The sequence below is a fragment of the Narcine bancroftii genome, chromosome 9 (genome assembly GCF_036971445.1).
Source record: "Narcine bancroftii isolate sNarBan1 chromosome 9, sNarBan1.hap1, whole genome shotgun sequence".
NCBI classification, from domain to species: domain Eukaryota; kingdom Metazoa; phylum Chordata; class Chondrichthyes; order Torpediniformes; family Narcinidae; genus Narcine; species Narcine bancroftii.
Genome location: NC_091477.1, coordinates 71,902,151 through 71,919,954, shown reverse-complemented (window position 1 = coordinate 71,919,954; position 17,804 = coordinate 71,902,151). Strand labels below are relative to the sequence as shown.

Here is a 17,804-nt window from a genome sequence, read left to right as displayed (position 1 = left end):
CAGCTGCATGGGATAGGTCTGACCTTCTGACCTTTCCCCCATGGAAAAGAAAACATTAGCAATGTGGAGCAATACAGGAAGTGACAACTCTCACACAGAAGCCAAGCCCTCCCACGGGGGAAGGGCAAATCTCTCCTAGTTTTGCGAACTAAATCAGATCAGGGTTTGCATCTCATCCGAGCTCTGCAGAGTGGGTTAGCAGTCTACACGTGCATTGGGCAGGTGAAGTACCACCTGCAGAGTCACAAGTTGTAGGGTGCGGGGTTTTGGCAAGAGGTTGCGCATGGAATCCTGCAGGAGGTGGGCTGCTGCTGGGAGCAGAGTGAAGTGTCAGGTGAGAAGACAATTAAATAGTGCAATGACTGAAATAGATCCTACCTGAGAGTTTCTTTGATGCAATAGGTGAAATGAACACATGCAGAATCTCAGGCAGCACATTCTTAAAATGCTTTCATTGACGCATTTGGCCTTTGTCCATACAGAGCAATTGGCAATCTATACACACGGAACATTTGTTCAGGAGCTTATTAATTCAGGGCAATGGTACTCTGAGGAACTTGCTGCCACTGGATGCACTGTAAGGAAACTTTACTGAGTCAGTCAGGCTACCAATTCTGTACATTAACTGTGGCATAAGAAGCTGCCTTTGTTCTCACCAATCATTCCTGTTTGTGCTCCTCTGCAGAAGCATGGTATGTTGTGCCAGCTAATTAGACATGTAGCCTTTCCTTCATTCATAACTGTAAACAGATCCACCTCCCATCTGAAGCTGCATAATGCTCTCCTCTCTACACCTGCTACATACATAATAAGACAGACACTATGATCTGTCCTTTGGTAAAGTTCAAAGTCCAGCTGACTTGAGGGCTCCTGGGGTGAAGGTGGTGTTTAGCTCATCTGCAAAAGACAGACAAAGGCAAACCTACGGACGAGAGATTGCCATAAATATGCCACTCAGCCTTCTCACTTTCTTCTGAAGTGGGGAGGAAGGGTTGAGGAACAGTGGTTTATACTGAGTCATCAGCTCTGCTTATTCATACAGTATTTCAAAAAGGACCACAGTTTCAAATGTAACTCCATTTTAGGACTATAGTATTTGTTTAACTGGTTCCAAATGTTATCCTTTGTATCGTGTTGCGTAATCGTTGAGCAGAGAGAAGGAATAGGATCCATGTTAATTTATATGCAACAAACAGAAATGAAGATCTACATGTCAACAGCTTTGGGACACACTAAGGGAAGTGCTTTTGAATGCAAGCATTTCTCTTCCCTTATGGAGAACTTGGGAAGTAATACTGTTGCTCCTTCATTTACGGGAAAATGGTATGCTTTGAAGTGTGTAAAACTGAGTAACAAGTATTAATTACACAGGCAAATGCTGCTTGACTTAATTAGTATTGTCCTGGCCTAACTGATCAGCAAGGTTGACTGGATGTGGAGCTATAATGTGTTCTAGTTGACTATTGGCTGGATGTTCCTTTTCTGCTACTTCCAAAACTTCTCACAAAACATATCTGCTGCTCTAACTTACAAGAACAGCAGGTCTTTTTGGTCTAACCCAGTGGTTCTCAAACTTTTTCTTTCCACTCCCATATCACTTTAAGTGTTCCCTATGCCATAGGTGCTCAGTGCGGGTGGAAAGAAAATGTTTGAAAACCACGGTTTTAATCGTACCTCATGGACTGGTTATGTGCACGGTTTCAGAACTCCAAAGGAAATGGGCCCAATGACAATTTTTCTCAAGCAAAATATTTCAGTAACAATTGGGTCAAGAACAGTGATTCTCAACCTTTTTTTCCCCCACTCACATACCTCTTTGAGTAATCCCTTACTAATCACAGAGCACCTATGGCATAGGGATTACTTAAGATGGAATATGAGTGGAAAGAAAAAGTTTGAAAGCCAATGGTCTAACCCAAAGACTGTCTTGAGACAGTATTTCTTGAGCCACAGTGAAGTCGCACTTGTGCAACAAACTGAAAGAAAACAAAGTTTATATTTCAAGGGCTCCTACTTGTTGTTTACAAACCAAAACCTTTTTCAAATGTTCACAAACATGACTTTCCTGCATTCCTGCTGTGTTTCCGATGTTCTTGGCCTGTACTTCCAATGTTCCCACTATTTCCCGTGTTCTGTGTGTATGCGTATGTTTCCTGCCGGGTTCCAAGTGTTCCCTTGGGCATTTCCCATATTCCCAATGTCTCTGCTGTGAGAATTTCCTGCTTTGCTCTATTGTGGGAACTCCAACATCCCAAATGTAGATGCAAGTGTTTTGAGCTGTAAACACCATAATGGCTGCTAAGTGTGTGCATCAGGTCATGAATTAAATATCAGAATAGCAGTGAAGTTTCCAAAAGGATATGTAGCATTATCAGCTCTAACCAAAGTTTAACCATACAACTTAACTTCCAACCTCCCATCTCATTACTGGTCATCCCTCACCGTGCCCCTCCTTTCTGTAATAATTGAGAATATAAACAGCCTCTGTTACCTAGCATAGACAATATGCTGGAGGAATCAATGGACTGAGCCGGGAGAGGAAGAATGGTTGTTGTTTTGGGGTCGGAATCCTTCATCGGGACTTGATGCTGCTCCACCGCTGAGGTTCTCCAGCAAATTGTTATTCAGGATTCCAGCATCTGCAGTCTCACGTGTGCCTCCAGCTTCTGTTACTTAACCAAGTGTCAGTCATACTTCCTACTCTAAGACTCATAACCAACAATTTAATAACCAGGGATATTTAGAGTCATACACATATAGCACAGAAACAGGCCCTTCAGCTCACCACATCCACACCAACTAGCAATACCTGTCTACACTTCTTACTGATGTGGTTCATAGCTGCTACTGCCTTGACAATTCAAGTGCAGGTCCTGATGTTATGAGAGTTCCTCTACTACACCCTCAGGCATTTCCCTCTCGACTTCTACCACCCTCTGGGTGAAAGTTCCCTCCCGCATTTGTACACAGCAGTGCTCTGATGATCAATCTACAATCATCAAATTCATCAGGTTATTCCTGGTAAATTATTTCCCACTGATAGCCATCAACATAACAGCAACAGCCCCTCACATTGATACCATTCAGCTCTCAACTGCTTTCTGTTGTTAGCTCAATGATTAAGCCATGTTTCCATTCAGCTTGTTGTTAAGTGGGAATCTACCGAAGATCCTCTGCTTCCTGGGCCATTTCACCATCACAGCTTAAGGCAACGACTTGGATATTATCCTTGAATCCTATTTTCTTCCTAATTTTGTAATCTAAACTATCTTCTGTTCAAGGATCAAATCCTATTCATCCACAAATTCTATGTCCTACATCAGTGGTTTTCAAACTGCCCCCTAAACTCACATTCCATCTCCATGCCAGAGATACTCTGTGATTAGTAAGGGATTGCTTAAGGTGGTATGTGGGTGGAAAGTGTGACAGATTATGTTTTGTTTGAAAATAAATATGTTTTTGGGAGATAAATTGGGGCAGGTTTTTTGAGTATAGGTCACATACAAACACTTTAAAACAGATCTTATTTAAAATACTGGAGCTCTGCTAATACTAGACATATAGGCCCCAGAGCCTTTGCAAAAGCTTTGGAGAGTACCCAAGGGACTTCACTAATGGATTGTTGCTTACAAAAAGGCAACAGATGAAAGAACTTGTCGGAGACGGTCTGGAATGGAACTTGCTTTTCTAAGGGGGGGGGTCATGTGATGTTGCAGAGAGAGTAAAACAGGTTTTCTCTCTGAGAGAGAGAGAGAGACACACACACACACACACACACACACAGATCATGCAAGAGGAGAGGATTGGCTGTCAAATGTTTCACTTGAAATGAGGGAAACAAAAAGGAACTCTGTGGTGACCTGAAAGAAAGAGGTTATCATCTGGAGAACCCTGAGGAGGCATTTCTTCGGCAAGACACTGAAGTGGCTGATTAAAAGGAATCAGTTGTGGGTGTCCAGCGAACAACAAATCTCTCTCTATAAACTGACAAGAACCTTCCTGAGCGGTAACCATTTACCTTCCAAGCACCAAAGCCTGGTGAACTTAATAAATGTTAAATTCTGTCCACAGTCTAAGAATTGCCTGCAACCAGTGAACTTGGAGGAATGAGAAGTGAGATTAGACTGTGATCCAAATAACTTTTCTGAACTTGCACGCACATTACATACACGTGCGTTTAGAATTAGAAGGGGGTTAATTAGGTTATTTAAGTCAATAGTGATAAGTTGAAGTGTGATTCTGTCTTCATGATTAAAGATAATTAACAGCAACTTTTGTTTAAGTAACCATTTGTCTTGGTGAATATCTATTGCTGCTGGGTTTTAGGGTCCTCTGGGCTCGTAACAAAAGAAAAAGTTTGAAAACCAGTGATTTAATCATCCTTAATTGACTCGTTATGTGCCTGGTTTCATAACTCCAAAAAAAATGGGCCAATGACAATTTTTCTCAAGCAAAGTATTTCAGAAACATTTGGGTCTAGATCAGTGGTTCTCAACCTTCCCTTCCCACTCACATCCCACCTTAAGTAATCCTTTACTAATCACAGAGCATCTATGGCATAGGGATTGCTTAAGGTGGAATGTGAGTTTAGGGAGTTCAGTTTGAAAACCACTGTCCTTCGTGGTTCTTTTTTATTGAATATATTATTTTTGATTTTCAAAGACTCATACAAATCCAAACAAACAACCCAATCCCTTTCAACAATAGTTTATAACATAGAGTCTATTTTTCCCCTACTCCTCTCCCCTCCCTCTCATTCCATAATACAACAAAGAAAAAGATTATATAGATTAAACAATTACAAAGAACCAAATATCAGTAAAGTCACAAACCCTTAAGGGAACTTAAGCAAACCTAAAATAAAGAAGATGAGGGACAAAATACAAGAACATGTGACCCACTTCATTGATCTCAATCATTTCACTACTGGCATGGATTGTTGCATTTCTTTTATTCAGAAGGGGTATAATTGCATCTGTGTATCAATGTGTTGCAGATAGGGTTGCCACACCCTAACAAACGTGCCATAATTCTTCTTCAAATTGTATGTGATATTGTTTCCGGGGAATACAACAGTACATTTCCATATTCTGTCATGTAGCATTTAGTTGGGAGTCGGACTTCCATGTGACCACTATACACTTCCTGGCTCCCGACAAGGCAACCTTCACAAACTGAATTTGGTATCTGGTCAGCTATCCTACATTGTTCTTCAGGCATAATGACCTTTTAATGCACTATCTATAGTTAGGTATCCTGTGGGCACACTCTTTCTCAGTGTAAAGAGCTAAAAGTACTCCAACGAGTACAGTGTGAACAACATGATAGAGCACCGTGATTGAGTAAAGTTTGCCGCTCATACAGAGTCATTTGACTGCACTCAAGCCCTCAGGGACAAGTTAAAGAAGTGTCAAACTTTCTCACAAATTCCCCTCATACACCAGGGAATTTGAGAATGAAAAGAAGTGAATTACCCACATTCTTACACACATTGTGCGACAAATTCCTAGGTAACTCAAGCTTCATTTTTATAGTTTGGTAGGAACTTGTAATAAAAATTAAAAATGCAAGTAAAAAAAACTGTGCTATACACGACCATAATTATATCAATAGATTATCTTCACTGACGTATAAAAGGGTACTGCATAGACAAAGAATATTCAGCCCTTTCCATCTGCATCAAGTCTCTATATTAATCATATGTCAGCGTGAACATCAGATTAACATAATTCTGGAGTTGCAGAGCTTGCTTGTGTACGAACCAACCTTTGCAACCATCTGACTGCTGTAGATTTTTTTAAACCAAAAATAGACTTTATTCACAATGAATTCTTTACAAAGTGTAAACCGTTCAAAGTCTCTTCACACCCTTGGTGTCGTATCCATACATTTCCATCACTGTACATAGTCACATTTAAAAGCATTGACACCATTTTGGCATCTTGCTACTTTGCCCTCTTTTGTTTGAGGGGCTTCCCCTCAGTCTCTGCCCCTCAATGCAAGGTAGCAGAAGGACTCTAGACTGTGGTCCTTCCCCACAGAGCCCTCAGGTTGGCTGTACCTCAGCACTTATTCCTGCAGCCTGGAATGTGCCAGTCGGTAGCATTCCCTCTCTGTGTGCTGAAAGACCAACACTTTTCAGGGAGACCCAAGGGTGCCTTTCATCGAGTTGATGGTCTTCCATCAGTTCTGGATGCCTGACTCTTTGTGAGTTCCTGGGAACAGCCCATAAATCAGAGAGTCATAATGCTGCTGGGGATGAACTGTGACAAGGACCCCCCACACTCACACTCGTAGCAAATCTACATTCTACACAGAGGAGGGCAGCTGTCTCCTCTCCACCACATTCATCTTGGGGACAAGGTTCGCTGTGGGTGAACGTTCCTATTGTACAGGAAGGATCTGACCAGGAGGGCTCCTCGCCCCACCAGCCAGGCCAAGCCCTGGTGCTTGTTCGTGAGCACTGGCGATGTACAATCACCTAACTTTGCTGGAGATGCTGGATAAAAGAACGGTGACACAAAATGCCCTCGCCTCCCCTTAATACTCTCACCTGATAAACATAACCCAAACTACCCTGATATAAATCTTTCAACTGACCAGTACCTCAATCGTACTCTGTGGAAAACATGACATCATTCCATTCTATTTTTAATGTGATTCTGGGCACGTCTATGACATCTGGACTGGAATCTATGCAATCATTACACATGAAGGATAGCCAAACCCAAAACTAAATTACAGTGTGCACAAAACATAATAAATTCTCCAGAGATGAGGTAGAAATGCACTAAAATGAGAAAAGGGAGTGTTTTTACTTGTGAGCTGGTAACAACTGTTTATTAACTGAACACAACTCAAGCTGCAGCTTTTGGTCCAGTTCTCTCTTTTTAATGAGGATATGCCAAGCAGAGTCATCACTTCACCACAGCAATAGTTCTATAGTTCTCCCCCGTCAGTAAAGAGGAACTCAGCAGGTCGAGCAGCATCAGTGGGAGAAACAGAAGGGTCAGTGGTTCAAGGCTGCATGATGAAAGGTTCCAGTCCAAAACACTGACCATTTCTTTTCTCCCACTGATCCTCTGGCAGATTGTTTGTGGCTCCAGATTCCAGCATCTGCAGTCTCTGTTGTGTCCCCAGTAAAGAGGAGCAGATTGTTTCTTCACAATCCTCTCTGTTAAAGGGGCTGCAGGGAAAGAAATGGCAGAAATGCAAAATATGCAAAATGATTAGCCGCGGGCAGAAAAATGTGTGCCTGATAAAAGGAATTAATGATTAATTAATTTGCAGATAACAGATATAGAAGAAAGGGGAGCAGCAACATGTTGTTCCCACCCATGTACAAATTAATAAGCATTTCTGGAGCCAGCACACTGACGTGCCCGTGAAGAAGGCCCACCAAAGCATTTACTTTCGAAGGAGCTTTCACGTTGAAGTTAACTGACGCTGTCAGATACTCTATCAAACTTTGAAAAGTATCACGGCCCGGCTTGGCAATACAACTCCCCAGCAACACAGAAGGTAGCCAGATCAATCATGGGCTCTGACCTGCTATCCATTGCAGACATCTATGTGAAGGACAATCAGCCTGTCACAACTTCTTCTCATTGTTACCTTTGATCAGACAGTACAGAAGCCTAAAAATCAGCACATCGGGGTTGAAGAATAGTTTCTTTCCAACAACGATCAGAGTCCTGAACCTCCCTATGACACACTAATCATGGACTGTCTGCCCTATTGAAGTCGCTTTTTTTGCATGAGCATTAGTGAATATTATCTATTATATGTATTTATTTAGTCTTTTAATGTAATTCAATTAGTTTATCTCTATAAGTACCTCTTTGGCTGGAGAAAGTAAGAATTTTGGTCATAGGTACATTGTGGATAACAGTGAACTCATTATTGTTATTAATTACCTGCAGAGAAAAGTTCTGCAGCAACAGCCAGGAACGCATCTGAAACGATGCTCTCAGCAGTGACTGAGATGTTCAGTTGTTTGGCAATGTTCCTGTAGACATTCGGTCTGATGTACTCTAATTCGTCACCTAAAGAAAAAATAAATAAAATATACATTACATTGCAGAAGCAACTGGACAGGTGCAGATCCAGCAGCAGACACCACAGGGCGGAACACTAACGGCCTCCAACCAGGCTGCAGACCACCAACTTCTAGGATCCAGGTGTCAGGCCAGGATTTGTGAAGATGCTGATGGCAAGCAGGGCTCCTGAAGGCCTCTTAATCACATGGAGTGGGGGGTTGGAACCAGGAGTTTAGGAGCATGACAGATGCCTGGAGCTCAGGTTCACCGCTGGACTGGACAGGAGATGGTGACATCGGAACAAATGTTGACATCCACAGACACTCGAAATAACTCTCTTTTTTTATTTTTCACACTAGGCACCATATCAACCAAAATATGTAAAAACGTTTCTCATTAAATTTACACAGTGGTTTTTTTTCCCCCTTTCCCTCCCTCCCCTATACCCACCCCCCTCCAAAACCCATAAATATTCAACATATACAATATAATAAAACCATAAAACAATATCTTCACTTAAAGGAAAATAAACAAGAAAAATGCGTCATCTATTTCTTACACACTGAATCTAGTCGTTTTGTCTTCTTATCATTTTCATTCTCATTTTAGGGGATGGAGGTCGTAGGCAAGCTCTCTCTGATATGTTCCATGTATGGTTCCCAAATTTGTTCAAACATTGTGACTTTATTTTTTAAAATCATATGTTATTTTTTTCCAATGGAATACATTTATTAATTTCTCTGTACCATTGCTATATACTCAGACTCTCTTCCATTTTCTAAGTTGACATTATACATTATTTGCTATCGCTAAGGCCTTCATAATGAATTTTTTTTGCACTTTATCCAATTTGAGGCCTAATTCTCTACTTCTTATGTTACTTAAAAGAAATATCTGGGTTTTTTTTGGTATGTTATTTTTTGTAATTTTATTTAGTATCTGATTTAGTTCTTCTCAAAACGTATTCACTTTCGTACATGCCCAAGTTACATGTAACATTGTTCCCATTTCCTTCTTACAGCGAAAACATCTATCCGATAATGTTGAATCCCATTCTTGTAATTTTTGAGGAGTAAAATATACCCTGTGGAACCAATTATACTGTATCATGCGTAACTTTGTATTTATTGTATTCTTCAGAGTTCCAGAACATAACTTTTCCCATACTTCATTTTTTAACATTTATGTTTAGATCCTTTTCCCACTTCTGCTTAGGTTTATAGTTTATTTCATTTTCCTTATCTTACAGCTTAATGTACATGTTGGTAATAAATCTTTTAATTATCATTGTGTCTGTAATCACATATTCAAAGCTGCTTCCTTCAGATAATCTCAAGCTGTTTCTCAATTTATCCTTTAAATAAGCTTTCAGTTGATGATATGCAAATATTCTACCATGAGTTATTCCATATTTGTACTTCAATTGTTCAAATGTTAATAAATTATTTCCCAAAAAACAATTTTCTATTCTTTTGATTCCTTTTCTCTCCCATTCTCTAAAGGAAATATTGTCTATTGTAAAAGGGATTAGTGGATTTTGCGTCAATAGTAATTTTGGTATTTGATCATTCATTTTTTTTTCCTTTCTAAGTGGATCTTCTTCCATGTATTAAGTAAATGATGCAGTACTGGTGAGTTTTTATATTGCACCAGCTTTTCATCCCACTTATAAAGTATATGTTCCGGTACCTTCTCCCCTATTTTATCCAGTTTTATCTTAGTCCAGTCTGATTTTTCCCTTGTCTGGTAAAAATCTGATAAACACCTTAATTGTGCAGCTCTATAATAATAACTAAAATTTGGTAACTGCAAATCACCTTGATTATACCTCTCTACTAATTTATGTAATGCTACCCTTAGTTTCCTTCCTTTCCACAAGAATTTCCTTATTATTCTCTTCAGTTCATTAAAGAATTGTTCTCTTAAAGGAATTGGTAACATTTGAAATAAGTATTGTAATAAGGAACACATTCATTTTAATGCAGTTTACCCTCCCTATAAACGATAGCGGTAATTCTTTCCAATGTTCAAAGTCTTCCTGCAATTTCTTTATTAGTGGCTGATAATTTAGTTTGTACAAGTGGCTTAAGTTATTATCTAACTTGATCCCTAGGTATCGGATTGCTTGTGCTTGCCATTTAAACGGTGATTCTTTTTTAAATTCTGCATAGTCTGCGTTACTCATTGGCATCACCTTACTTTTATTTGCATTGATCTTGTACCCCGATATTTCTCCATATTCCTTCAATTTCTTATACAATTCTTTTACTAATACCTCTGGTCCTGTTAGGTATACTATGATGTCATCTGCAAATAAGCTGATTTTATACTCCTTCTCCTTTATTTTTATCCCTTTTATTTTATTTTCTATTCTTATCAGTTCTGCCAAAGGTTCTATTGCTAAGGCGAACAATGAGGGGGATAGTGGACATCCCTGTCTAGTTGACCTACTTAATTTAAAGTGACTTGATACATATCCATTTACTACTACCTTCTCCAACGGTCCATTATATAATACTTTATTCCAATTTATATATTTTTCTGGTAGATTGAATTTCTGTAATACTTTAAATAAGTAGTTCCATTCTACTCTGTCAAAGGCTTTTTCAGCATCTAGAGCAACAACCACTGTTGGTTTCTTATTTCCTTGAACTGCATGGATTAGATTAATAAGTTTACAGACATTGTCCGCTGTTCGTCTTTTCTTAATAAATCCAGTTTGATCCTGTTTTACTATTTTAGGCACACAATCGGCCAATCTGTTAGCTAATTATTTCACTATTATTTTAAAATCTGAGTTAAGTAGAGATATTGGTCTATATGATGCTGGTGTTAATGAGTCCTTCCCCATCTTTGGTATTACTGCAATTAATGCTATCTTACATGAATCTGGCAAGTTTTGTGTTTCTTCTATCTGGTTCATTACTTCCAGGAGAGGAAGAATTAATAACTCTTTAAATGTTTTTTAAAATTCTATTGGAAATCCATCCTCTTCTGGTGTTTTATTGTTCAGCAGCTTTTCTAATATATCCTGTACTTCCTCTATTTCAAATGGTTTTATTAGTTTGTTTTGTTCCTCTTCTTGCAATTTCCACAGTTCAATTTTAGCTAAAAATTCCTCTATTTTATCATCTTTCCCCTCATTCTTAGTTGATACAATTGTTCATAAAATTCCTTAAAATTTTCATTAATCTCTGTTGGGTTATACGCAATTTGTTTATCTTTTTTCCTTGATGCCAGTATCGTTCTTTTAGCTTGTTCTGTTTTAAGTTGCCAGGCTAATATCTTATGTATTTTTTCTCCCAGATCGTAATACTTTTGCTTTGTTTTCATTATGTTCTTCTCCACCTTGTACATTTGTAATGTTTTGTATTTTATTTTTTTGTCTGCCAATTCTCTCATTTTCGTTACTATCTCCCTTTCCAGCTGCTTTATTTACCGATTGTAATCCTTTTTCATCTTAGTCACACAACTTCTTATCTGCCCTCTAATGAAGGCTTTCATTGCATCCCATAATATAAATTTGTCTTTCACTGATCCTATGTTTATTTCAAAATATGTTTTAATTTGACGTTCAATAAACTCCCTAAATTCCTGCCTTTTAAGTAGCATGGAGTTTAACCTCTATCTATATGTTCTTGATGGGATGTCCTCCAGTTCCATTGCTAATAATTGGGGTAAATGATCTGATAGTAGTCTAGCTTTATACTCAGTTTTCCTAACTCTCCCTTGAATATGGGCTGACAACAAAAACATATCAATCCTTGAGTAAATTTTGTGCCTTCTCGAATAATATGAAAATTCCTTCTCTCTTGGGTGTTGCCTCCTCCATATATCCATAAGTTTCATTTCCTGCATTGATTTAACCATAAATTTGGCTACTTTATTCTTTTTACTTGTCTTTTGTCCAGTTTTATCCAACATTGGGTCCTAATTAAGGTTAAGATCCCCTCCTATCAATATATTTCCTTGTGTATCTACAATCTTCAAAAAAATATCCTGCATAAACTTTTGACCCTCCTCGTTAGGTACATATATATTGAGCAAATTCCAAAATTTTGAGTATATCTGACATTTTATCATTGCATACCCCCCTGCCGGATCTATTATTTCCTCCTCTATTTTGATTGGTACATTTATGTTAACTAGTATGGCTACACCTCTAGCTTTTGAATTATATGATGCTGCCGCTAAGTGCCCTACCCAGTCTCTCTTTAATTTATTATGTTCTGCTTCAGTTAGATGTGTTTCCTGCACAAATGTTATATCTATTTTTTCCTTCTTCAATAATTTAATTTGGTTATGTATTCCATTAATGTTTATAGTCATATAGTTCAACATGGCCATCTTACATCTTACATACACTTCTTTTCCACCTCTTCACCACCTCCACCCCCCTTTTCCCCATTTTCTTCTCTTAGTTTTCTCTTATTACATTTAATGTACGACAACACATTAAAGACATAAATTACCCCCGCAGTTCCCACATCCACTAATACCTTAACCCCAAAAGAATCGCCCCCCCCCCCTCTGAGTTGCCCCATATCCCTTGCCAGGCAATCACAACTCCCCTTTTCATTTGGATTGCGATCTTGTTCATAGTGTCAACTGATTTTGCAGTGACGGTTATTCCCCCTCTACCCAGCCCTCTCCAGAAAACACTTTTTTTTAAAAAACACATATAACAAAGCTCTCTCTCTTCTTTTTTTCCCTCCTTACTCCCTTCCTTCCCTTCTCTTTTCCTTCTTAAGTTCTTTATATATACATTGTTTTTACATCTTTATATATACTTTATCGCCGTTCTTCATTCTTGTTACATCTCTTCTCCTGTCCTGCAAATGTTCTGCGAATTCTTGCGCTTTCTCTGGATCCGAGAACAGTCTGTTTTGCTCCCTGGGTATAAATATTTTAAGCACGGCTGGATGTCTTAACATGAATTTGTAACCTTTTTTCCATAAAATCGATTTTGCTGTATTAAACTCCTTCCTCCTCTTTAAGAGTTCAAAACTTATGTATGGGTAAAAAATATTTTTTGACCCTTGTATTCCAATGGTTTATTATCTTCTTTAACTTTATTCCTTGCCCATTCCAGTATATTTTCTCTTGTCGTGTATCTCAAAAATTTTATTAAGATGGATCTTGGTTTTTGATGTATCTGAGGTTTCAGAGCTAATGCTCTGTGTGCTCTTTCAACTTCCATTTCTTCCCGCATTTCTGTCATTCCCAGGACCTTCATGATCTATCCTTTTACAAATTCCTTCATATCTGTGCCTTCTTCACCCTCCTTCAGGACCACTATTTTTATATTTTTTTTACCTACTATAATTTTCCAACATATCAATTTTCTGAGATAACAACTTGTGTCTCTTTAATTTTTTGGTCACTTTCTTCCAATTTTTCTCTTAAGTCATTTACTTCCATTTCTACAGCCGTTTCCTGCTCTTCCACATTCTCTACTCTTTTCCCTATTTCTGTCATTACCAGTTCTAACCTTTGCATTTTTATCTTCTGTTCTTTTCATTTTCCCTTTAATTACATTAAACTATAATGACAACCATTCTTTTAGTGACCTCATTCATTCTTCAAAAAAGACTATTTCTCTGTGTCCATCAGTTTTATCTTCTATTTCTCTGTGAAGATGTTGGTCTTCTTCTTCCTTTTCTTCTGTGTCTGTAACTGTGTTTGTGTCTTCTTCTTCTCTTCTTTGTGTCTGAGTCTCTTCTGTTTTTCCTGATGAGCTACTTATATCACTTTGTCGGGCCTCTCCTTCTTGCTGGGCCTCTCCTTCTTGCTGGGCCTCTCCTTCTTGCTGGGCCTCTCCTTCTTGCTGGGCCTCTCCTTCTTGCTGGGCCTCTCCTTCTTGCTGGGCCTCTCCTTCTTGCTGGGCCTCTCCTTCTTGCTGGGCCTCTCCTTCTTGCTGGGCCTCTCCTTCTTGCTGGGCCTCTCCTTCTTGCTGGGCCTCTCCTTCTTGCTGGGCCTCTCCTTCTTGCTGGGCCTCTCCTTCTTGCTGGGCCTCTCCTTCTTGCTGGGCCTCTCCTTCTTGCTGGGCCTCTCCTTCTTGCTGGGCCTCTCCTTCTTGCTGGGCCTCTCCTTCTTGCTGGGCCTCTCCTTCTTGCTGGGCCTCTCCTTCTTGCTGGGCCTCTCCTTCTTGCTGGGCCTCTCCTTCTTGCTGGGCCTCTCCTTCTTGCTGGGCCTCTCCTTCTTGCTGGGCCTCTCCTTCTTGCTGGGCCTCTCCTTCTTGCTGGGCCTCTCCTTCTTGCTGGGCCTCTCCTTCTTGCTGGGCCTCTCCTTCTTGCTGGGCCTCTCCTTCTTGCTGGGCCTCTCCTTCTTGCTGGGCCTCTCCTTCTTGCTGGGCCTCTCCTTCTTGCTGGGCCTCTCCTTCTTGCTGGGCCTCTCCTTCTTGCTGGGCCTCTCCTTCTTGCTGGGCCTCTCCTTCTTGCTGGGCCTCTCCTTCTTGCTGGGCCTCTCCTTCTTGCTGGGCCTCTCCTTCTTGCTGGGCCTCTCCTTCTTGCTGGGCCTCTCCTTCTTGCTGGGCCTCTCCTTCTTGCTGGGCCTCTCCTTCTTGCTGGGCCTCTCCTTCTTGCTGGGCCTCTCCTTCTTGCTGGGCCTCTCCTTCTTGCTGGGCCTCTCCTTCTTGCTGGGCCTCTCCTTCTTGCTGGGCCTCTCCTTCTTGCTGGGCCTCTTCTTCTTGCTGGGCCTCCCCTCCTGAGCTGCTCGTCTGTTGTGCTTCCTGACTTTAGTCTTCTTGTCGGTCATCCCTCCGTCTATCTCCCACGTCTGTTTCATTGCTCCCTCTTCTGCTGTCTTCCTTGTCCTCCAGCTGAGAGCCCTGGTGTCGGGCGTCCCTCAGCTGTTCACGCTGTGACAGCCCACTCCTCTGCTGAGCCCCCCTCCCACTGGTGTCCTCTTTCTCCTTCAATTGCGCACTGCACACTTTTGTTTGGCTGCAAGAGCCATTTTTGTAGTCTACCGGCTGGTGATTTACGACTCCGCAGGGCAGGCGCCGACATCGAGGGTCGGGCACTCCTCGCCACCACAGCGCCTTGTTCCTTCTTGCAGTTCAGGCCTTCTTCTTTCTTCTCCAGCAACTTTTCTACTTTTTTTCCATTTGTTCTTTCTTTCTCCTTCTTGGAAGCCATCTTCGTTCTCTTCTCTGTATCTTTATGTTCTATTTCTTATATTTTATTTATGTCATGCTTTGCTTTTTCCTAACATTTTTCCTATTTTCCTGGAGAAGGCTGATTTTCCCGACCAGCCACTACTCCATCATGTGACTCCTCCCGAAATAACTCTTTTTGTTTCCGTTTGTGGGTCAGAAGAGCTGGCATTAAACCCTCATATTGAGGATCACCTTTATTCTGTGATGAAAATTTTTCCGAAACAAACAAAAAATGATCCAAGTGATAATTGGAAATGAAGGAAAAAGGATGTGCATGAACAAAAAATTATTTGCAGATTTAGTCACTGGGAAGTCACCTCTACATGAAGCTGTGAACTCAAATCTGAGTCATAAGATGGAGCACAGAAAATGTCAATTTGCATTTCAGAACTATGTTGGAGTTTTGAGAAGATTATACAATCATTTCTACATGGGGTGTGGGTGCAGTTGGCCACATTTATTAGCTTTTCCTAAATCGCCATTCTCTTCTATGTCTATTGAGTCAAGATAACATTATTATTGAGAGAGAGTGCCACCATTTAGACCATTGAGGTTGAAGAGATGGTGACATACATCTGTCAGGGTAGTGTGCAACTCCCTGGTACCTGCTGTCATGGTACAGGTCATCCTGACACCAGTAGATAGCTGAATTGCTAAGCTGCAATTTACTCAAGATATGCTTTTGAGTGCTTTGTCCTAGATGGTGAGTAGGCTGTATTTTTATTGGAGTTGTATTTGCCTCAAAAAACTCGCAACCTCTACCTTCTAGAGATTGATAATAGAAAATATCTGCAAAATGTTTTGCTTAACTCCAGATAATGCAAGGTTTTGAGGAGTTGGGTTCTGCCAGATGACAAAACAATTACAAGGGTGTGGCCAGGACTGGAGCCTTGCATTAAAGAGAGACCGAATAGCTGGGGCTTCTTCCCCAGGAGCACAGGAGGCTGAGGAGGTGATCTTATAGAGGTGCGTCAAATCACAAGGAGCATAGATGAAATTAATTGTCACAGTCTTTTTCCTGAGGTAAAGGAGTCTAAAACTAGAGGGCATGCCAAGGAAAAGATATCAATGAGAACTAAGGGGCAATTTTTTTCCACACAGAGGGTGATAGGTATGTAGATGTATGTATGTATGTATAGCTACCAAAGGAAATGGTAGAGGTGGATACAATTACCATGTTTAAAAGACATAGAAACAGGTTGATAAAAGAAATAGGAGCAGGAAATGGCCATCTTGCCCATCGAGCCGGCACTCAGCTCCACCTATCTGCCTTTTCCCCATAATCTTAAAATCCCCTACCATGTGAAAATCTATCTGGGCCTCGACTGCTTTCTTGAGCAGAGAATTCCACAGATGATGACACTAAACCTACTCCCATTCATCCTCATCTCCATCCTAAACCTACTCCCATTCATCTTCATTCCATTCATCCTCATCTCCATCCTAAACCTACCCCCATTCATCCTCATCTCCATCCTAAACCTACTCCTATTCATCTTCATTCATCCTCATCTCCATCCTAAACTTACTCCCATTCATCCTCATCTCCATCCTAAACCTACTCCCATTCATCCTCATTCATCCTCATCTCAATCCTAAACCTACTCCCATTCATCTTCATTCATCCTCATCTCCATCCTAAACCTACTCCCATTCATCTTCATTCCATTCATCCTCATCTCCATCCTAAACCTACTCCCATTCATCCTCATCTCCATCCTAAACCTACTCCCATTCATCTTCATTCATCCTCATCTCCATCCTAAACTTACTCCCATTCATCCTCATCTCCATCCTAAACCTACTCCCATTCATCCTCATCTCAATCCTAAACCTACTCCCATTCATCTTCATTCATCCTCATCTCCATCCTAAACCTACTCCCATTCATCTTCATTCCATTCATCCTCATCTCCATCCTAAACCTACTCCCATTCATCCTCATCTCCATCCTAAACCTACCCCCATTCATCCTCATCTCCATCCTAAACCTACTCCCATTCATCTTCATTCATCCTCATCTCCATCCTAAACCTACTCCCATTCATCCTCATCTTCATCCTAAACCTACTCCCATTCATCCTCATTCCATTCATCCTCATCTCCATCCTAAACCTACTCCCATTCATCTCCATTCATCCTCATCTCCATCCTAAACCTACTCCCATTCATCTCCATTCATCCTCATCTCCATCCTAAACCTACTCCCATTCATCCTCATTCCATTCATCCTCATCTCCATCCTAAACCTACTCCCCCAATTCTTGAGGCTGTGTCACCTATTTCTATAGCATGCCCTCTCACTCTTATGAATTCCGATGAGTGTAGTCCCAGGTGACTTACTTATGATTTAGACTCCAACTCTCCTTATAAGCTCATTCCCTCATCTCTAGAATCAGCCTGATGAGCCTCCTCTGCGCTGCCTCCAAAGCCAGTATCCTTTCTTAAGTAAGACCATAACTGCACTCACTACTCCTGGTGCAGCCTCACCATTGCAGAAGAACCTGCCAGTCTTAAATTCAATAGCTCTAGCAATGAAGGGCATTATCTTGATTATCTGTTGCACCTGCAAATCAACATTTTGTGATTCATGCGCGAGCACTCCC

The 17,804-nt window shown here is 40.6% G+C and overlaps 1 protein-coding gene across 6 annotated transcripts in view; it reads right to left on the bottom strand.

Annotated features, from left to right (window-relative positions):
- boka (BCL2 family apoptosis regulator BOK a) overlaps positions 1-17,804 on the bottom strand; it is a 106,361-nt gene that overhangs the window by 44,632 nt on the left and 43,925 nt on the right. For 5 of the 6 annotated variants that reach the window (XM_069896421.1, XM_069896423.1, XM_069896426.1 and 2 more), the window contains one exon: positions 7,917-8,045. In XM_069896421.1, the coding sequence (XP_069752522.1) occupies positions 7,917-8,045 (129 nt within the window). Of the gene's footprint in view, positions 1-4,793; positions 7,187-7,916; positions 8,046-17,804 lie in introns of those variants that run through there. The other variant, XM_069896422.1, reaches the window with a different exon arrangement.